At 55.0% G+C, this 20,630-nt stretch overlaps 3 protein-coding genes across 4 annotated transcripts; 1 reads left to right on the forward strand and 2 right to left on the reverse strand.

Moving 5' to 3' along the window:
• Positions 1 to 49: 49 nt before the first annotated feature.
• Positions 50 to 13,666, reverse strand: UNC45A (unc-45 myosin chaperone A). 2 transcript variants are annotated; one of them, XM_033852159.2, is made up of 20 exons: positions 13,532 to 13,666; positions 13,145 to 13,306; positions 12,877 to 12,913; positions 12,403 to 12,578; positions 10,445 to 10,537; positions 9,788 to 9,955; positions 8,130 to 8,298; positions 7,708 to 7,878; positions 6,667 to 6,838; positions 5,610 to 5,910; positions 4,708 to 4,802; positions 4,332 to 4,473; positions 3,811 to 3,951; positions 3,481 to 3,608; positions 3,206 to 3,272; positions 2,610 to 2,723; positions 2,267 to 2,382; positions 1,293 to 1,410; positions 1,028 to 1,183; positions 50 to 905 (listed from the first exon to the last, which is right to left on the reverse strand). In XM_033852159.2, exons 1-20 carry the CDS (start codon positions 13,535 to 13,537, stop codon positions 648 to 650), a joined length of 2,790 nt encoding a protein of 929 aa, XP_033708050.1. In that variant the 5' UTR covers positions 13,538 to 13,666; the 3' UTR covers positions 50 to 647. The 2 variants fall into 2 exon arrangements, with proteins under 2 accessions (XP_033708050.1, XP_033708049.1); XM_033852158.2 differs by having other exon boundaries at positions 13,487 to 13,599.
• Positions 13,667 to 13,809: 143 nt separating this feature from the next.
• On the reverse strand, positions 13,810 to 16,827 carry LOC141277801 (protein shisa-like-1). Its single transcript, XM_073799871.1, has 3 exons — positions 14,862 to 16,827; positions 14,450 to 14,660; positions 13,810 to 13,960 (listed from the first exon to the last, which is right to left on the reverse strand). The coding sequence occupies exons 1-3, from the start codon at positions 14,962 to 14,964 to the stop codon at positions 13,810 to 13,812; spliced, it is 465 nt and encodes a 154-aa protein (XP_073655972.1). The 5' UTR covers positions 14,965 to 16,827.
• HDDC3 (HD domain containing 3) lies at positions 16,791 to 18,421 on the forward strand. Its single transcript, XM_004322284.4, has 4 exons — positions 16,791 to 16,942; positions 17,236 to 17,291; positions 17,399 to 17,639; positions 17,947 to 18,421. The coding sequence occupies exons 1-4, from the start codon at positions 16,831 to 16,833 to the stop codon at positions 18,075 to 18,077; spliced, it is 540 nt and encodes a 179-aa protein (XP_004322332.1). The 5' UTR covers positions 16,791 to 16,830; the 3' UTR covers positions 18,078 to 18,421.
• Positions 18,422 to 20,630: the final 2,209 nt, after the last annotated feature.

Consider the following 20,630-nt stretch of genomic DNA (forward strand, 5'->3'; position numbering starts at 1 on the left):
CACAGCAAGGAAGACCCCAAAGCAGCCACAAATAAATAAAGGAGAAGTATTGAAAAGCCTAATGCATGTGTTTCCATGCGACTGGATACTTTATTGATTTGCTTACATTTACCCTTTGGCCCTCTACAAGGATTAAAAGGCAATTCAGCGGGCCCTGGGGTGGGAATTCATTGGATTCCTTCCACAGAGGTGGCTGTGCTGCTGAAAAGCTGCCCACACGCTCAGCCATGCCCAGCTCCTGCCCACGCTCTGGCCCACAGCCAGCCCTCCCTGCCCACTGACTGGGCACATATTTGAGTTCCACACACTTTTTATTAGAGGATGAGGAGTGGACCTGCCAGCAGGCTCAGGTGAGGCTCACAGCTGGTGAGGCTCACAGCTGGGTCCTTCCCAGTGCAGAGAATCCACAGGCTGAGTTAGGACGCACCTTCCCCGTTCCCAGCTGTCTAAGTAGTACAGGAAAAGTTCCCTGCTGCGTGAGGCTGGAGGCAGTGCTGGCAAAGCAGGGCTGTGAACATGGCCCCTGACTCAGAACAGAGGACATCAAAGGGCAGCTGGGCAGGAGACACCCCAGCACCCACCAGCCAAGGCCATGTCTGTCCTCGCTCCCTGTGCTGCGATAGGTAGCGTGTGTGAGAGGCAGGTCCTCACTTTCCATCCTGGCTGGGTCTGATAAGCCCATATTCCACTGCTTTCCCCAGACAAGCGGCGGCAGCCCTCATGACTGGGCTCTCCTTGCCCTTAGCCAGCACTGACAGGATCTCCAGCATCTCGCTCTCCATCAGGGTGCTGGCAATCTCACTCGAGGCCTCCACCATGTTCAACACCACCACAGCACCCCGGTGCTGTAGCTCCTGGTTGGGGCTCAGAAGCAGGGCCTGCAGGATCTCCAGCCAGTGTGTGGTCTGCAGGAAACAGGGCAGCGTGACCCCCGAGCATCAGGGAACCCTGGCAGGGCACTCACTCACACACCCTGGCTGGGGGCTCCTGGCCCACCTCCCCCGCCCCACCAAGAAGGGGCACTGACCACTTGGGGGATGCGGCTGCAGAGCGAGGGCCGCATGGAGGTGAGCATGGCCAGGCCCCCAGCAGCCGCCCGCCGTAGCAGCTCATCGTCCTCTCCACTGTACAGCACCAGCAGCTTCAGCCGGTCACTGCCCGTGGCTTCAAAGAGATCCTGCACCTGTGGCCGGAAGCGGGGAGTGCACCAGGTTAGCTGGGGCAAAGGCCAGCCAGGGACAGGTACTTCTGTGTGCCTGCCTGCCATGACCGCCTCCTGGACCAACCCTCACCTCCGTGCTCATGGCCAAGTTACACATGCACTCGGTGGCTGCCCGGCGGATCATCTCATGCTCCTCAAACATGTAGCCCTCAATCATGGGCACAGCCCTTTCCTTCAGGATCTTCTGCCTGTGGGGCCAAGGGTGGAGGGTCGGCATCACCAGAGCGCTGGCATCCATCACCCCCACCCGTTTCCCCACACAATCAAACCCGGGGCCAAGGATTTCCTTGGGCAATATCCAAAGACCCTCCTGCACCAGGGATGAAACCACCAGGCAGTGGTTTCCAGCCTTCTAACTGGGCCTAGGAAATAGCACAGGACCTTGGGAAATGCTCTGAAGTAGGAGTTAGGAGACCCAGGTGGTGATGATGGCAATGCTAACACCTAACTTTCGAGCCCTCACCCTGACCCAGCACTCGGACTACCTTACTTAATCCTCGCTACAGCCCTACAGTGAAGGTGCAGGTGTAATTATCATTATTACTATTTTGCAGAAGAGGAGACTGAGTGGCCCAAGGTCACAATCAGCAGTAATAGCTAATCTGTACTGCTTGGGCACATTGCCAGGAGCCAGGCACCTATGTAGTAAATGCTTTTACACGTATTTTCTCATTTAGTCCTCCTCGCTGCTCCTCCACGAGCTAGGTACTGTAGCCATCCTATTTCACAGAGGGGGAAACTGAAGCACAGAGGGGTTAAGTTACTTGTGAGGTTATACACTAATAAACAGTGAACCCAGGATTTGAACCCAGGCAGCCTGACTCCAGGGTCTGCGCTGTCATCGCCCAGTCCCTTGCTATCTCACGGGACACTGCACAAGTCACGCCTCTCAGCCTGTCTCCTCCGCTGTAAGGTGCAGAGGAGTCACCATGAGGAGCAAATAAGTGAGTGACTGGGGAGTGCTTTCCACGCTGTAAAGCGCTTTCCTGGGGATGGTCCAAACCATGATGCCCTGCCCAGGCCCCACATCCCAAGGGACCTTACCGGAGCCTCTCGCTGATCCCTGCCAGGTTTGTTAGAGCCATGAGTGCCTCAAAGTTCTGCAGGCCGGAGCAGTTGAGGTGCAGGAGAGAGACGAGGGGCCGGACCACCTCGTAGATCTGCGATACGCACCCACCTGTCAGGGCTATGCGCCCCAGCTTCCCCAACCCCATCGGCCCTGCAGATGGGAGGGAGTCCAGCCCCAAAAAGAAGCCTGCCCTTCCCACCCCCAGGGCTCAGCAAAGCTGACACTTCCCCAAGGAGGAGCCGCAGCTCGGGTCAAAGGCCGTCAGGGCCCTGTGAGGGGGTGGAGGACAGGCCAGCGCTGGGGCAGAAAGATACGCACCCGCTCACCGGGAAAGGTCATCTCTGGGTTGGAGGTGATGGTGAGCTTGGCAAGAGCCTGGGCTGCCTTCGTCTGCCCCACGTCAGTGCCTTCCAGGGCCAGCGGGAGCAGAGCCTGTAGGGACAAGCCCATCAGTGTCCAAGATGTGCCCGGGAACATAAGGCCCAAACCACGAGGCTCTGAGGCCCTGACTGTGCTGCCCTCACCTTTCCCTGCCATTCTCTCCCCAGGCTTGACAATGATACTCCCACTCCCACCCTCTCATCTCTCTGAGGCCTCCCAGTAAGCTACCCAAACACTTCCCGAAACAACTATTAAGGGACAGATGTGGATTGTGCCCGGCACCAGAGCCATGGAGGTCAATGACACAAGGGAAAGGAGGAGAGCTCAGGACCCTAATAGGCACAAAGTCCGGGGCTCTAAAAAGCCCCACCGCCCCCCACCCCCGGCCCCCAGCATCTCTCACTCAGCAGGAAGACATTCCTGCTGGTCGCTAATAATACTTCTCCGTCCCACACCCAACACTGATCTCTGGTGTAGCAGCCACTCAGTGATGTTTTACATGCCATCGGGAAGGAGTCTGTAAGCCCGCTTACCTTGCCCCCTCCCTGAGCAACCACGGTGCCACGGTCCTCGAACTCCTCCACCAAAGCCAGGAAGACCCTGTGGGGAGAAGGCTGTGCTGGACGGGCCGGCCCGGGCTCTGGCAGGCAGACCCTCCACTCCTGGGCTCAGCAAAAGAAGGGCGCCATGCGGGTGGCCCCCTGCTCTGAGGGGCCCACGGCACCAGGACCTGCTCCCGCTGTAGTTCCATCAGCAGCCTGGAGGCTGACGGGCTGCAGCAGGTCTGGTGTAGCTGGGGCAGGCTCACCTGGAGAGCAGCTCCCTGCAGGAACTGGTCAGCACAGGGCTCTCGGTCTTCACCATGCACGTCATGGCTGACACCACACCAGCCGCCAGCAGCTTCTTAACTCGAGCCCGCACGAAACTCGGTTTGTCCTGGGGGAGGAGGCAGCTGAGCACAGGGGCCTCGGCCGATTAGGCAGGGAAAGGGGAACCCTCCTCATGGCACAAATTGATGAGCATGAAAACAAAGGGAAGGAAACCCGCTTAAACAGAAGGCTCATCTGCTGTGGATGTCTCGGGTCAACTGGCCCCAGTGACACGGAGGCCCCCAAACCCCTCCTAGCAGCCCCCTCACCTTGGGGTGCTGCTCGGGCACGTGCTGCTTGGCGTACTTAGCCAGCTCCACCATCTTGGGGTCCGGCTCCTCGTAGTCGTAGCTATTGGTGCAGTTCACCAGCGCCGAGGCCACTGCAAAGAGCACCGACCTCTCCTCGGACTGCCGGGGGCAGAGGGGCCATCAGCGGCCATCCCGGGGGGAATAGTAGCACCGGGATAAGCGCTGCCCAGGCTCCCAGTTCTACCCTCAGCTGGACCACGTGGGCACCAGGATGAATCTGGGCACCGCCAAGGCCCGAGGGTGGCCCCAGACTTTGGGAGCTCACACACTTGACCACCCCAACTCCTCCTAAGAGATCGTCCTTTCCGACCCTGCTGGCGCAGGCCAGTACACCCACGCCACACAGAGCGGCCACTCGGGCTACCAGCCCCCCTCTCTGTGGGGTCACAAAAGCCATTGGCCAAGACCTGCCAAGAAAGCCCCGTAAGCTCTAACCCTAGACAGTGTCCCCGGACGACTGCAGGAACCCATGGAGCTACCTTGCTGAGCTGGAACAGAGCCTTCAGCGCAGCCTCATCCTCCACAAACTCCTCCTTCACATCGGCATCGAAGGTAAGGTAGGCCAGACCCTCCACCGCCCAGCGCCGAGTGCCCGCATCGATCTGGTCATTGCACAGCCACCTGGGGGCATGCAGGGCACAGATGACCATCAGAAAGGTGGGGGGACAGGAGGGGTACACCAGGACCAAGGGGGAAAAGCCAGGGGCTGGGGCATCCCCGCCACAGACAGAAGCAGTTCACACAGCAGCGCAGGAGGGCCTGCCTGGGGGAGGACAGGGCAGTGAGGAGGCCCCACCCTCCTCTTTTGAGGTCTGGCTGACAGGTCGGGAGCCACAACAGTGCTAAATGACTCACTTTCGACACTGCTTGGCCAGTTTGAGTGTGGAGCCTTCAGCAAACTGCTTCATGCTAAAGTCGGTCCCTCCGGCCGAGCCGAGCTTACAGAGTCCCTGGTGGAAGAGGTGAGAACCAGCTGCTGGCCGAGGGACGGAGGCAGAGCAGGGCTCCTCCACAGCTGGCGTGGGCTCCCCCCTGGGCACTCTGTCAGGCTCTCTGGAGGCCATGCACACCGCCACCAGGTTACCACCTGGAGCACCGGGCAGCAAAATCACCTACTGGGGTGGCCACGTGACATGGCATCTGGTAGAGACTGACATATTGACCACCATGCTGGCCTGGGCCCCAACCCGGCCCGATCACACTGGGATTTGCTCTTTCTTTCCACGTCATAGAAGGAAGCTCTTTACAGATGGAACTAAGATCCATGTGGGGAGAAGATGGGTACCTTGGCCCAGGCCAGGATCCTCACGGAATGGAGAAACCCAGGACTAAGTGCTCCAAGGAGGAGGACCAGCTTCCTCAAGGTGCAGGGCTGCAACAGGCTCAGGGAGGCCAGGCAGTCCCCACACCACCTGCTCCTGGGGCCGCCTGCTGGCCCAGCCTGTCCACACAGCCCTCTGACCCGCCTGCCCAGTGTGTCCTCCATCGTCTCCTCCTGGAGCCGCTCCCACTGCCCGCAGGGGGCAGCCCGGGCCGCCCTGCATTCTCAGGTGTCCTCTCTGTACGAGGCTCATCTCTCTGACCCGACCATGAGCCCTGTGGTAGTAGGAGCCAGGGCCCCTGCCTCCGGCCTCGACAAGGCCCTGCACTTCCCATACTGTCACCCAGCGTGTGCTGGTGCTGCACCCTGAGACACCAGCCAGCCCGGGGCCCCTGCCTGGCTGCCCGCTTGCCCAGCCCAGGCCCGCCCGTCTCACCACCAGCGCCCGGATGCGGATGCTGTCCTTCTCGCCACGCCTGTACAGGTCCTTCAGCAGCGAGACGCCGTTGGCCGTGATAAACGAGGCCCGCCTGGCCTTGCCGGCCGCGTGGATCAGGGCCTCCACGGCCACCAGCTGCTCCTCCTCCTGCTCCGAGGCACATAGAGCGATCACACTCTCCATGACGCCACTCAGCTCCAGGGCCCGGTTGCCGGCATCACACGGGCCCTGCAGGAGGCAGGACACCGTCTGGAGGGCCCGCAGCTTCCCAGCCAGCCCTTGGCCCTCAAACCAGCTCCTGAGGGGTACAGGGTGGCAGCTGTCACATCAAAGCCAGCATAAGGGGACTCCCCTTCCCTCCCTTCCCCTCCAATGGCTGGGCATCTGCACTACTTGGGCAGCAACAGCAAGAAAAGCTGCCGGCATTCCCTGGTGGTCCAGTGGTTAGGATTCTGGGCTTTCACTGCCGGGGGGGGCCCGGGTTTGATCCCTGGTCAGAGAACTAAGATTCCATAAGCTGCATGGAGCAGTCAAAAAAAAAAAAAAAAAAAAGAAGAAAAGAAAAACTGCCAATGGGAAGACGAGGACCTCCTCTGGATGGCAGTCGCTGGCGTTCTTTATCGAGGCTTTCATTCGCGCCTCCCCTGATGACACGCCACCTAATGTAGGTCACTCTCACTCACACCACCCTGTTGTCTCCTTCCCTGTACTCACTAAGATCTGAACTTGTGCTGCTTATTTCCTGACTCGTCTTCTCCTAGCTGTGAGCTCCTTAAGGACTGTCATGCTGCACTGCTGTGTCAGAACGGACACACAGTAAGTGCTCAGTGAACACTATGTGCTTGAGGACATTTGTTGCGCTAGAGAACTGATTTGAGAAAGAATGTCCCTGGGGAGGTCACTCTGGAACAAGATGTGGCCCTTGGGACCACTCTGTCTGGCCCCAGCTAGTCTTCCCCAAGGCTGCTCTCCTTGTGGGAAACCTTTCACTGCTGTCCCTCCCCAAAGAGTCAGAACTCTCGCAGGTACCCTGGCAATAGGAGGCTTCCCTTACTTGATGTAGTTTTCACAGAGTCGGTGGAAGTTCTCCCTCTCGGCATCACACTTCAGGTCATCGAAGAGCTTGCTGAGGAGAATGGAGGCGCTCATACGGCTGTTTGCTGTCACTGTGAGCTCCCCGGGAGGGTACTGCACGGAGCCCCCCACCTCCAGAATCTTTTTCAGACCTGAAAAGACACCCTATTTAGACAGCAGAACATGAGTTCCAACCCGTATAAGCAAAGGGAAGAGGTTTCCTGGGAGATGCATGCAAAGGCAGGACCACTCTGGCCCGAGGTCAGAGTGCAGACAGGCTCACAGAAGCCGGTGGGCTGGGGGCAGGCGTGGGGTCAGGCAAGGACCTCAGAAGTAAGGTCTGCATGCAGGCGCTGCCCGTGGGGGTGAATGCTGTAGGGTTTGGAGGTTCCTCATCTGTAAAACTGAAGGGGAAAACAACATCCACGCCTCACACGATAATTGGGATAACAAGAAAAGACGAGTACCCAACAGATGGACTCAGGCTGGGACTTTGCCAACCCTTCCTAATTTATCTTTTAAGGGAAAAGAGCAGTATGGCTTTATATATTAAACTTGAAGAATATTCGCCCTGCATATAGAAGTAACACGCACTCATTGAAAAAACTTCAGACACAGAAAGCTGACCCGGCCTCCCTGTTAACCTGCTCGTGGGCCCGCTCGACGTGCGTGCAGGTGCACACGAACACGGCTGAAGGGGCCAATGTTCCCTAAGGGTACAGTGCAGGCCGCATGCACTTCAGTGCAGACACACGCTGGGTGCAATCCCTCCTGGAGACGAACAGGTCCAGCTACCCGAGCAAGATGCAACACATACTTGATCTTTCTCTGTCTCTCTGTATTTATTTATCTATCTACCTACCTATTTATTTACTTATATGCCATGCCACAATAGCTTGCAGGATCTTAGTTCCCGGAGCAGGGATCGAACGCAGGCCCTCGGCAGTGAAAGCGCAGAGTCCTAACTGCTGGACCACCAGGGAATTCCCTTTTTCTCTCCTTTTAAGACTCTATCACCTACCTTGGTCGATAACCCAGAGGGTGAGGCTGTTGTTGGGGTCCTTAGGAGACTTCCGGGGCACCACTTTAATCAGGAGGGTCAGGGCACTGTCTCGGCCTTGGCCTGAGACCCCCACCTCAGTCAGTAGCTCCAAGAGGTTACTGATGAGGACCTTCAGCTCCCGGGCGGGATCTGGCAACAAGAAGACATTAGTGGGCTCTCCAGTGGCCTAGCCCCAACTTCCCCGGTAGAGAGAGGGGACCTGCAGCCTGAGCACTGGTTTCCAGCCTTCCCCGAGGCGCCCTGGCTACTTAGAACCTCGAGTAAGATACTGTCAACAAGCCGTATTCCTGAACAACCTGCGGCTGCAGCTGGCCTGGCTGGCTCAGCCCCTTCCTCTCCACGAGAGCCACACCACAGGACACAGACTTGCTTCCACTCACCCACGATGATGGCGCCTTCTTTGCCACGGAAGCCCTTCTTGACGCCTTCCTTGAGGGCATCAAACATAACCTGCAACAGGTGGCAGGCAGCCAGGGACACGGCCTGGTTTTCCACGCCCAGGATGGAGACCACCCTCCGAGTTCCCAGCACACTCAGGGTCGCCACTGTCTGGGTGGGAAAGAAGTGGGCAGAGCTTCCAGTTGGTGAAGGGCAGCCGTGGAGATCCCTAACTGGGGGTCAGAGAGGGTGGCCAGAGGGGAGAAAACATGTGGGTGAAAGAGCAGCTCCCCGTGAAAGCAAAGTGGGCCTGCTGAGGGTGAGGCCGGGGCAATGCCAGGATTATCTTGTTGGAAGGGCTTCCTAAAGAAACATTCCAGGGGACTCCCCCACTCTCTCTCTCCTCGGCTCCAATCAGAAAAGACAAGGAATACTGTGGCTCTGAAGGCAGCTGCTTTGGTTCGTGTCTCCCCAGGAAGGAGAAACATAAGCCTGGACAAAGCTACCTGACTACCTGGCCCAGGGATACCTCATTCCTCCCTGATACCAACCCTGAGGTTCTGTCTACATCCTGGGGATGTGGACATACATGGAACGAACCACAAGGCCTCTACGCCCATTTCTGAGCTGGAAAAACCCCGAATGTCTACTTGGGTCCATCCTCATTCACAACAGGGATGGGCAGGAAGGCTAGAGGAGGCAGGCGGAATTCACGCGGCTTTACCGTTCCTAGTCCTGGGAGACCCAGAAATAGAGCCCGATCTTGGCCTGAAGTGTTCATAGAATGTTTCACATTTCCACCCCTGATCTAGGAACTGTGGGCTCCTCTAAAAGCAACCAAGGGTCAAGTCCCTGTTCCCTAGGTCCAGTCAGTTCAGGCAAGAACCAGAGTATGGACTTTGTGACACCGGCCTGGGGCAGGGCTGTTCTTGTTGAACCGTCTGTGCAGGACACCCACAGTCTACACTGAGAACCATCTCAGGGTCCTGCCCTACATATCTGGTCTCGATGGTAAAGTTGCTGTGGGTCACATCACTGACCACATCAAGCACTGTGAGGACCCCTGTCCAAGGGAAATGCCAGCTTGATGGTGAGGGAAGGACAGGTGCCCTGCTCTTTGCATGCAGCTTGCTTTTACCACACGGACAACGAGGGGATCAATGACCAGGTGTCTCTGTGATCTGCCGCAGGAGAGTTCCCTGGTCCGGGAAGATCCCACATGCCGCAGAGCAGTTAAGCCCGTGCGCCACAACTACAGAGCCTGTGCTCTAGAGCCCGTGAGCCACAACTACCGAAGCCCGTGCGCCTAGAGCTCGTGCTCCGCAACAAGAGAAACCACTGCAATGAGAAGCCCGTGCACCGCAATGAAGAGTAGCCCCCTGCTCGCCGCACCTAGAGAAAGCTCGTGCACAGCAACAAAGACCCAACGCAGCCAAAAATAAAATAAATGAAAAAAAAAGTGCTCAGGGTGTCAGTGGGCTGCTTTCGCTCTTTCCTGGCCGCACTTTGTCCCAAACTTTGTCAGTGGTCTTTTTGTGTCATTTTAATTTTGTCTCTCGTTACATATCTCCTTATATTTTACCTTATAAGATGACAGGCGGAAGAGTGGGTGGACAGACAGACTGACTGAGGCAGTAACTAGACCCTTCGCCCCACCCACCCGTGACTGGTGTTCAGAGCAAATGCCAACTAGTGTGCGCAGGGCCGCCAGCATCAGGTCGGGCTCTCCCGTGTCCAGCAGGCGCTGCAAAAGCTGAACCCCGTTGCTCCGGAAGATCTTCTCAGCTCCAGCATCCTCCCGGGCCAGCACCACCAGGTTCTGAGATGCCTGCGTCAAAGGAAGTGCACATAACGTGAACACTGTACACGGCACAGGGCAGGGCGAGTAGACGCCCTGAGCTCTGGACCTCACTGCTTCCACTTAGCAGCTGAGTGACCTTGGCCATAAACTTAACCTCTGTGAACTTCAGCTTCCTCTTCTGTAAGTAGAGCAAAGAGCTTGCTCTTGGCATTGAGGGTTAGAATAAATGGAGTCCTGAGTCCCTGGCAAAGCCTGAAGGGCAGAAACAGTGCCTCAGTCACCCCTGTACACCCAACTCCTAGCACAGGACCTAAGCACCAACAAGGTGCTTCGGGAACTCTGGTTCCCTCTCCCTGGCTCACACTTAGGCCCCAGGCCCTCTGAGCTCCCACCCAGGCTCTGTGAGCCCAGCTGCCCGATCTAAGGAGCGCCGTGCAGCAGGCCAGGCCAGCAGGGGCTCCCAGGGCCAACATCAGCACACAGGGGAGTTCATCTCCCACTCACACAGTTCCATACCTTTTGCTTTTTCTCAGTGCCTTTTTCTTGTGGGTCCAATAATATCTGAAACATCTGCTCCACTTTGGCATCCGTCGAAGACATGTAACTCACCTACGACAAATCAGCAAAGCATGGGAGGAACTGCCTCTCTTGACTGGAGACAACACATTCCCTCTTTGTTCTCTCCGGCCCCTCCCAGGGCCTGGCTCCTGACTCCGGGAGGCACAGTAGGATGCCTGGGCTTAGGCCTCGCACCAAGCTACCTTGGGCAGGAAGAGACTTGCCTGGCAGCTCCTCCCAAACTCCCCGCAGCTGTTTTCTTCTCTGAGCTATTTCCCACTTGGGCAGCGGGGGCAGCACTGATGTTGAAGGCAGGGCCATTCAGAAGGGGTGGCGTCCTGTTAGCCATGAGGCAACCCACTCCCAGGGGGGCCATGTACGTTGTGGCAGCCTGGGTGCACTGCCCGTGGCGCTGAACCAATATTTATACCTCCTGCAAGGGAGCCAGCAAGTCACGAGGTAGCTGCTGACACGCCTTTTAAGTCAAGGATTCTCTTTTTGATATTTTTAAAAAAATAATCTGAATGACCAAGCTCATCCTAGGCCCTCTCCCTCCCTAGGGTCCTGGGTATGGACAGCAGCACATGCCTAGCATGTGTGCCGCTCCCCGCTTCCCCTCCTGCAGCCACGGCAGACGTGGTTCATGGCACAACACGTTCTCCTAGACCCAGGCAACCTGCTTCCTAATCTTTCTCAACACAGGATTCTAAGCAGCCCCAGCTGATCAGACAGAGCTGACACTGAGAGTAAAATAGTCTGCTTTCCCAGGTCTCAACCTTTTGATAAGGTGTTTGCCATCATATTACTTGCTTCCACTGGGTCAGAATTTTAACACCAAATTATCTGGCTAATTCAAGCTTGATAATAGTTCATGACAATCTTTAGATTATTTTCTCCTAAATTAATTTTGAAGTATGTGTATCACACAATGTCTATTTAAAAAAACAACCAAATGAAGCAAAATCTCTTTTGAAAAGTCCTCTCGATCCTATTCCTTTCCCTAGCAGTCACAGTCATCATTTTGATGCACGTCTTTTAAAATATTTTTCTTTGTGTTTACATACCCAACTGTACCCATGGAAAAAAATTGGTGTTATTTTGAGTGCATTTCGTGGGGGGGATCATTTTAACATAAACGGTATTATACTATACGTTATTATATGTTTTGCTTTTTTTTCACTTAACAAGTGTCAGCTTTCCACGTCCATATGTGTTGATCTGCCTATTCTTAGCAACTACTGCATAGGAGTCTGTAGTAAGGATGTCACTCAGTTTATTTAGCCATTCCCCTACTGCTGGGCATTTAAGCAAGTTCCAATTTTTCATTACTACAAACAAGGCTGAAACAAACAAACACACACCTGCTTGTGTACACAGGCAAGGCTTCTCTAGGGGAGATAGCAAGAAGTAAACATACTGAATCACAGGACATGCTCATTTAAAATTTTAAGAGATATGCTAGGGAGACGCAAGAGGGAAGAGATATGGGAATATATGTATATGTATAATTGATTCACTTTGTTATAAAGCATAAACTAACACAACACTGTAAAGCAATTATACTCCAAAGGTATGCTAAAGGACTCTGCAAAGGAGCTGTACCAATTTATACCCCCTCCAGCAGTCATGAACGAGCCTACGTCCTCCCGCAACCTCACCCCTTAAATGTGTCTCCCTCCTTCTAGCAATGCGTACAAACTTTAAATGTTTGCCAAACAGACCATCAAAAAGAACAGCACCTTGCTGTTCTTTTAATTTGCTTTTACGTAACCACTGGCAAGGTTGAACATTCTATAAGGTCATTCGCCATCAGCATCCCCCTTCCAGAGAACTGTGTTTACACACGTGATCCAGATCCATTTATCAGTGCCCCTCTACCACTGGTCAATGCCTCGCTCTCTCAATTACTCACACACCTTCTCCTGAATCTGGCCCGCGATGTTCCGCAGGGCCTCCTGGAAAACTTTGTTCTTGGGCTCCAGGCTCACACATCTCTGCAGGTCAAGGACGGCCTGGTCGAGGCGGCCTAGCTTCTCTAGGGCTTGGCTCCGCCGGTAAAGTGCTTTGACATCCCCACCGTCCTTTTCAATGGCTGAGCACAAACAGGAGCTCTGTCAGCACCCATGAGGCCACCATCTCCAGGCAAGAGCAGCAGGGAAAGATCTCGAGGGGCAGAGGAAGGTGGGGGGACGGATGTGGGGCTCAGTACTTCAGCCTCAGAAAAGGTGAGGGTAGCTGCGGAAAAGGAAATGCCCCAGGAAGTGGGAAAGAAAAAAGGCAGATGTGTTTCAGGGGTGAAAGGAGGAGGAGAAAGTGACGGTGCAGTGGTCCCAGAATCCTTGCCCACCCCAGAAGTCCCACAGCTCCACACAAGGGCCACATTCCCCTACCTTTGGATGCCTCGGTTTCTGCTTTGTCGTAATCTTCCTGTAAGAGAAGAACAGGCCTGAGAGGCTGGTCATCTCCTTTCTCGGGCACAACTGGGCAACAAAGCTGTTTTCCTTAGTCACCAGGTTCCCCCACCACCTAGAGACCCAAAAGACGTGTAACAAGTGTGGGTGGCCTGAGAAGGCGAATGTCCAGTCGGGGCCCAAGCAGCGGCGAGGTGCGCCAACAGGGGTCCGGGCAGGCTAGGGGAAGAGCAGCCGGCTCGCTCACCAGCTTGAGGTGGCAGGCGGCCCGGTTCCGGTGCAGAATGGCCTGGTCCTGGGGCGTTGCGCCCAGACCCAGGGCTTGAGTGTAGGCCGTCAAGGCGCCTTCGTAGTCCCCGCATTTGAACAGCTCGTTGCCATCCTTCCTCAACTGTTCCACTGAGCTGGCCTGTGGAGGGAAGGGGTGGAAACGTCCGAGGTGGGCTCAGGGTGAGCCGGGGAGCTAGGGGCAGAGGAGCCTGGGGGTCGCGGGTGGGTCCCATGGAGGGCCAAGATTGAGGGAGAAGGAGGCCCGAGAATGGTCAGAGCAGGTGCGAAGTGCTGATGGCGCAGGGAGATGGGTACGCACCCCGGGGTCGGCGGGCCGGGGCTCGGGGGTCCCTGGACCACTCACGGTCATCGCGCAGCAGACGTCCCGAGCGCGCGCAGGCGCAGTCTCCGGAGAGGGGTGGGTCTAGGCTCGGGAATCCGCTGTCGGCTGCCCCGCCCCAGTCTTGCGTCAGAGGCGGTGGTAGACAAGGGGCGGGGCCAAGGGGAGAGCACGCCGGGAAGAGGGGCAGGGCGCTCAGCCCGGGTCCGCAGGCGCAGAGAAGCCCCAGGCGCGCTTAGTCTGTTCCCGCTGAGACCGGCAGGGGGCGCGCGGCGGAGGGCGAGAGGGGCGCCCGTGGCTGCTCAGGTCTGGTCCCGGCCCTGGTCCCGGCCCAGGTCCCGGCCCAGATCTCGGCCCCGGCCCCGACCGCGGCAGAAATGCACGAGGTCTGCAGTTATCAGGGCCACGAGCAGCAGTCTGTAAAGGCCCAGCGCTAGAAGCGGGCCCGGGCCCCTATGGGAGAGGGGAGAGTATCAGGATGCTGGCCCAAGCCGCGCTCTTGCTACTGCAGCCTGAGGGTTAGAGGCCCTGAGAGTCAGGAGAAAGTCCAGAACTCCCTACCCAGAAAAGTGTAGAATTTGAAAATACAAATTCAGGGAGCTCACAGGTACCCGGAAGCCATCTGTGGACAGATTCAGGATTGAAAACCCCGACTATAACACGTGTAATCCAGAATACAAGATCCTCTCAGTATTGACACCCGTCCCACCCCACCCACCACACAACACCTACAATGACTACCTGTCACCTGCTTTCACAGCCCCCTGAACTTTTCCTTCACAGATTTGTTTGTAATCATGTATTTACGCGATTTTATGTTTGAGATCTGTCCCTCCACGGGTCTGTAAGCTACAAGCCTCCCACTCCAGAAATTAGGAACAGAGCCTCAGGTACTGGAACACCCCGTCAGTGTGCCAGTGGCCCTGGGGCTGGAGTTCTCACCTGAAGACGGGAGGAGGCGGAAGGGCAGAGAGATTGACCTGGTGCAAGGCCTCAAATTCAGACCGAGTGCAGCAGGAGCCCCCTGCAGCCTGCAGGTGGCAGCAGTAGGCTTCCTCCGGGGTATCAGAGAGCCGAGGACAGAAGAAACCGGGGTAGCGATGGCCATCAGCATCCCAGGCGGTCTGGCACAAGGGGGGATGGTGGGCCAAAGCTGAAAGGAGGGGCAAGAGGGCTGGAGACAGGCAGGAATGATCTACCCACACCCCACTCCACCCCTTTTGGAGAATAAAAGGGATCAACCATTATCAGAAGGGCAGGCTTCCTTCCTCCCCACAAGCTCCCCAGAGTAGCCTATACCTTGCTAAAAGAGTAGGGTACTGGAGGGGGGGCTGGGCAGAGGAGAGTGCTGTACCTGAGAGAGAGGTCGGCTGGGCAAGCGTCATCCAGCTGAAGAGCAGCAGTAGCCCCACAGACAGGCCTGTCAGCACAGGGCCTGGCCTCCTCTGGAAGCCCATGAGAGGTCACCTCCACCTCAGCCCTGGTCCTAGAAATCCCAACATCTCTATTTCTAAGCCATGGCTGCAGGCAGTAAGGAAATAAAATCAAAGCCCCAAAGCACCGTAAACACAAACCTGAAGCTTCTCTGTCGCAGACCTCTAGAGAGAGCTGAAAGTGACTGAGTTTCTATCTTCTATTGGAAAATGGGAGGATTGTGGCTCCAAGCTGTCTAAGGTTCTCTAAGCTGAAGGGGAAAAGGCTCAGAAGGCTAGAACACCGAATGAGGAATGAGAGAGAAGTTGAGCCACTAGCCTGAAGAACAGACAAGCATTAAGAACCAAATATGTTTCTCTCTGTACACTCTAAACTTTCAGGCTGCCATGGAAGCCATGGGAATTCTGATTGTTCCACTTCAGGCCCCAGAGACCTCAGTTCCAGCGTTTGGAGCTTCCCTCTCTAACTTCTGTGTCATGGCAACCACCAAGACTAGCTGAAAAGCAAGCGTGAGTGCTCTCATTAACTTTTCCCCTGAGTCCTCATTGACCCCAGCTACCAACCAAAGTATAAAATCTACCAATCTGACTGGAGTATACTTAGCAACCAGCCAACCCCATTTCACAAGAAAATCTCTTCCAGGGTCTCCAGGTCTCTCTTACCAAACCTCATACTTCATAGATGCTGTCTGCTGAGACAGGGAATTTCTCGAGAAGGCCAGAGGCCACCAACCAGCAGTGTTGTGTTGTTCCAGTGTCTACTGAGGCCTAACAACGTCATGCTCCCAGAACAGCAGTGACAACACTCATAAGGGGCCCACAGCAGTGCCTGGGAACTGAAGCAGGAACCCTCACGGCACAAGAAATGCAGATTTTGTTCCCAGCGCCTGACAGCAAAGAAGACAGTTCCTGCAGAAACAACACTGCTGCCTGGGAGCCTAAGTCTGAAACAGTTAGGGAAGGCTCCCAGTGCAGGCTCCAATTTCCAGAAGGTTAAGCACTAGGGTCTCCTGGCCCCAAAGGTGAGGCTCCCATGCCCATAGCAACCAGGCCATTCTTGCAGGGAGAACTATTTTTATAAATTTATTTATTTTATTTTATTTTATTTTTGGCTGCGTTGGATCTTCATTGCTGCGCGCGGGCTTTCTTTAGTTGCAGCGAGCGGGGGCTACTCTTTGTTGCGGTGCATGGGCTTCTCATTGGGGTGGCTTCTCTTGTTCCGGAGCACGGGCTCTAGGAATGCAGGCTTCAGTAGTTGTAGCACGCAGGCTCAGTAGTTGTGGCTCGCAGACTCTAGAGTGCAGGTTCAGCAGCTGTGGCACATGGGCTTAGTTGCTCCGTGGCATGTGGGATCTTCCCGGACCAGGGCTCGAACCCATGTCCCCTGCATTGGCAGGCAGATTCTTAACCACTGCGGCCACCAGGGAAGCACAAGAACTATTTTTAGAGCGCTTTGAGAATTTTCAGAGCATTGACAGCTTGAAAATTGTTTTGCCATGGCGGGAGAGGACCCTCCTGGGAGAAGCTGTCTCTGGTCCAGAGGCTAGGTGAATTGCCCTTCCTCCAAGTTACCAGTCCCCTGTGCCTTCCTGCCCTGGACACACTGTGAGGCTGCTGTCTTATGTCTTGTGTATTTTCCTCCTTCCGCCAGGATGTGGGTTCCCAGAGCCAGGCCATATTCTTCTTGCACCCTCAGCAAAGCCCACTTAACCAGGGGCTGCGATATTGAGGGCAGCTTCCCACACCCGGGGCCCTCACGTCAACCCCAGAGAAACTCTTCTGGGCCAGACTCCACAATCCTCAGGCCTCCGCGGCGCTAGGGGGCGCTGTGGAAGCTCGGTCCACGCTCCCCGGGATCCTGGGACCGAGGTCGCCCGCCCCAACGGCGCGATGGGCTCCGAGGCGGCCCAGCTGTTGGAGGCGGCTGACTTCGCGGCTCGCAAGCACCAATGGCAGCGGCGGAAGGACCCCGAAGGGACCCCCTACATCAATCACCCTATCGGTGGGCGCGCCGCCGGGGGAGCAACGGCTGTAGCATCTAGGGGGTGGGGACCGGGAAGGGAACCTCATCGAGCACCTAGTCCGTACCAGTCCTTGTGCCAGGCACTGTTCGTGACGCACCACAACCTGGGGCGGTAGGCATGATTGTTCCCTTTGTACAGTGAACATCCAAAGAAGAGTAAAGGACTTCCCCAAGGTCACCCAGCTAGTGAGGGGCCACATCTGGCTCTACAAAACCCACAACACGCCGCCCTGGGACTCCCTTCTGTCTGACTTCCTGCTTTGCCCCGTCAGGTGTGGCTCGTATCCTGACCCACGAGGCAGGAATCTCTGACATTGTGGTGTTACAGGTAACTTTCCTCCTCTGCTAGGAGGCTGGGGTGCGGGTCAGGGGCCCCATTCAGCTCTGGGTTCCCCTTGGCAGGCGTCAGAGGACTGAGTGAGAGCCTGTCCCCAGGCAGCCCTGCTCCATGACACGGTGGAGGACACAGACACCACCCTGGATGAGGTGGAGCTGCACTTCGGGGCACAAGTGCGGCGTCTGGTGGAGGAGGTAACAGATGACAAGACTCTGCCCAAGCTGGAGAGAAAGCGGCTGCAGGTGGAGCAGGCACCCCACAGCAGCCCCGGGGCCAAACTGGTGAAGCTGGCAGACAAACTGTACAATCTGAGGGACCTGAATCGCTGCACCCCAGAGGGTATGCTCCTCCACCTGCTCTGAGGGGACGGGGAGGGGTATCCACCTTCTGAAGGCACAGCTTGGTCACTTCCCCTGAAAAAAAGCCCGGGTGTTCTTGTTAATTCCCTAGACTAATCTTAGTAGACCACTCTGATCTTCTTTCATACACTCGAAATGCAGTACCTGGGCAAGGGGGAAGTTTTCAGAACAAATCCGTCCGTCAGGAACTCATCTCACAGCCCTGCACCAAGCCCTCCAGGAAGTGGGCAAAATCCAGTGCCTTCCTGGACGTCAACATGAGCAGTTTTCTGTCCATTCTTATGCAGGATGGTCCGAACACCGAGTCCAGGAATACTTCGAGTGGGCAGCACAGGTGGTGAAGGGGCTTCAGGGGACAAACCAACAGCTGGAAGACGCTCTAAAGCAGCTGTTTAAGGAGCGGGGGCTGACGCTCTGAGCAGTATTTGGAGCCATCCAGTGGCACAGACTCCATCCTTGCCCAGGCCAGAGAAGATTCATACTTCAGCCTTTCGGTGCCTCCCGAGCTTCCTCCCTGGTTCACTCAGCCCAGGTATTAGAGACCAAATACACGTGTCCTTTCTCACTCTGAAGATCTGCCAACTAAGCTGAGCCCCAGATTGTGGGATGATGCGCCCCACCCATTTCTAATGCATTCACTGCCCTTCTCCAGGCCTTGGGTCTGATTGCACGGTGGGATCTCTGGCCCCTCAGGGACTTGGGCTTATATATAAACGCTAGTTCAAAAGTCATTATGCAAAATAAAACATTTGGATAAAGGTTTGAGTTGCTGCTGCTCCTTCTCCAGCCTCCCCATTGGGGAACCGATGGGGGGGAGGGGGGGATACCTGCCCTTCAGTAGGGCAGGGTTCCAACTGTGTGCCCCTGGGACAGATCCCTCAGGTTGAGGGCCTCAACCCCTCGGAGACTGGCTTCCTTATCAGTAAGATAGGTTGTGTAATTATCAGGGCTGGATTATGTGACGTGCCTGACACACAGGTATTCAAAAATTGGTAGGCTTCTTCATTAAGAAAGTTGGATGGGTTGACAGATACATTGGAAAGGAGTGCCAACCTGCTTCCTGGCAGCTCTTGCTGAGCACGGGAGAGTCCCCAGAAGCAACACGATAGGGCCGGTGGGGGACCGCGGGTCCCTCAAACCCCGGGTTGCAACGGAAACTTGCCGAAGTTTGCATCCCACCCCCAGTTTCCCCTTCATCACATCTCGGGTTCCTTTGGTTGCTAAGCGACAGGAACTTCCGGGCGCTTCGGGAAGTGGCCCGGGAACTGACCCACCCTTGGAGCCCGGCGGTGGGCGGGATCTGGGCGAGGGGGCGGAGCTTTTCAAGGTGTCCGCCTGAAGGGATCCCCAACTGATCGGTTTTTTGGTCGGTGCTGAGAAGCTGAGGCCTATTAGCCCACTTGAAAAGGGTACATCTGTGAGGATGAGGAGGTTGTTAGGTCAAAGGCCACTTCGTGGTCACGAGGTGCTTGATGTTTTACAAAACCTTTTCACAGGTGTTACCTCATCTGTTCTTTATAATAACCAGATGAGATAGGCAGGGTAGGGATTATTCTCATTTTACTGAGATGAAATATGAAGCTCTCGGAGGTGAGAAGACTTGTTAATGATCAACAAGACCAGAATCCCTCTCTTTTTTTACCACACTGCTGGGCCTTTTTAACCAGACAAAAATGACCACAATTGAGGTTAGCTCCAACCACGCTGGACATAGTAAAGATCAAGTCTGAAGAGGCTAGTGGATCTGGATTATGAGTCTGGCCTCCCTAGATAACCTGTTTGATCTGAGCCAATAGAGTGGATTTTTTTTTTATTCAATAATTTTTAAAAATAATCAGAGACTTTTGGAAAAGTTGGAAGTACAACATAAGTAACTTTTTCACCTGAACCATTTGAGATTAACTTGCTGACCTGATGGCCTATCACCCCTAAGTACTTTAGTATTTGGACAAAGAAATTCTCCTGCATAAACCAAACTACAACCATCAACATCAGGAAATTAATGTTAATACCTTACTACCCTAACTCTCTGATTATAGGGGGCTTCACAATTGTATGCTTAGTTTGGCTTTTGCTGGGCTGGGAATCAAAAGGTTTACTTCCAGCCTAGAATTAGAATGACAACAAAGAGATTCCTGGCTACCCCGAGGATCTGTCCTCAACTGGTCTCCATTTCTCTGGAGCTGCATGGCCTCGTCTTCTGTTCATGGCTGTAGCTGTTCTCTCCATTCTTAGTCAAAGAAGGTTTCCTCTTGTTTTGAGTATGACCATGTTTTTACATTAAATATATATATATATATTTATTTTGGCCGCTCCGGGTCTTAGTTGTGGCATGCGATTGGGATCCAGTTCCCCAACCAGGGATCAAACCCAGGCCCCCTGCATTGGGAGCACGGAGTCTTAACCACTGGACCACCAGGGAAGTCCCTTGCTTTTCCCTGTTTCATATTTTGTTTAGCATTCTTAGGCATTAGGAGTTGAGGGGGCAGCAGTACAGGTGTGCTTACTCATCTAGTTTGAATGCAAGTCCCCAGGCATTCTGACAAGAAAACCTGTCTTTCCCCCACTGAGCTTCTCAGGCCTCCACACCCAATGCTGTGTCTTACATCTTCATCCCTGTCATGTTCCAAATGCCAAGGAGGCCTCATCCCCAACCCCACATAGGCTTCCTGTGCCTAGGCTACCTAATTTCAGAGTTCTTTCCTTCCAGATTTATTCTCAACTAGGGATGTCTAAGTCAGGAGCCAAAATGGATGGACACTCTGCAGCACTTGGTCCTGGCAACTATTATGATCAAATCAGATTTCCCACTGACCCTAAGTAAAATTGAGGTTTGCTGTGAAGGATCTTGTCTCTCATCTATCTTTTTTTTTTTTTTCCCCTATGAGAATTGCTCCTTGAAGTGTTTGTACGCATTTTTGTTAGGGAGAAACAAAAATTTAGTTCAGAGATCTCTTTTGGATGGTTAGCC

This window comes from Tursiops truncatus, chromosome 2, assembly GCF_011762595.2.
Source record: "Tursiops truncatus isolate mTurTru1 chromosome 2, mTurTru1.mat.Y, whole genome shotgun sequence".
Lineage (NCBI taxonomy): Eukaryota > Metazoa > Chordata > Mammalia > Artiodactyla > Delphinidae > Tursiops > Tursiops truncatus.

What these genes read in the sequence shown, in the direction of transcription:
- UNC45A (XM_033852158.2), bottom strand. Translation starts at nt 13,537, where the DNA reads ATGACCGTGAGTGGTCCAGGGACCCCCGAGCCCCGGCCCGCCGACCCC. An exon ending in AGAAACCGAGGCATCCAAAG is followed by an intron (nt 12,579 to 12,876) that starts GTAGGGGAATGT and finishes GTTTGTGCTCAG; the next exon opens with CCATTGAAAAGGACGGTGGG. An exon ending in GCACTGAGAAAAAGCAAAAG is followed by an intron (nt 9,956 to 10,444) that starts GTATGGAACTGT and finishes CCTTTGACGCAG; the next exon opens with GCATCTCAGAACCTGGTGGT.
- LOC141277801 (XM_073799871.1), bottom strand. Translation starts at nt 14,964, where the DNA reads ATGGGCTTCCAGAGGAGGCCAGGCCCTGTGCTGACAGGCCTGTCTGTG. An exon ending in CCAGCCGACCTCTCTCTCAG is followed by an intron (nt 14,661 to 14,861) that starts GTACAGCACTCT and finishes CCCTCCTTTCAG; the next exon opens with CTTTGGCCCACCATCCCCCC. An exon ending in CCGCCTCCTCCCGTCTTCAG is followed by an intron (nt 13,961 to 14,449) that starts GTGAGAACTCCA and finishes CCTCTCCCATAG; the next exon opens with GGGCCCGGGCCCGCTTCTAG.
- HDDC3 (XM_004322284.4), top strand. Translation starts at nt 16,831, where the DNA reads ATGGGCTCCGAGGCGGCCCAGCTGTTGGAGGCGGCTGACTTCGCGGCT. An exon ending in CTACATCAATCACCCTATCG is followed by an intron (nt 16,943 to 17,235) that starts GTGGGCGCGCCG and finishes TTGCCCCGTCAG; the next exon opens with GTGTGGCTCGTATCCTGACC. An exon ending in CTGACATTGTGGTGTTACAG is followed by an intron (nt 17,292 to 17,398) that starts GTAACTTTCCTC and finishes GCCTGTCCCCAG; the next exon opens with GCAGCCCTGCTCCATGACAC.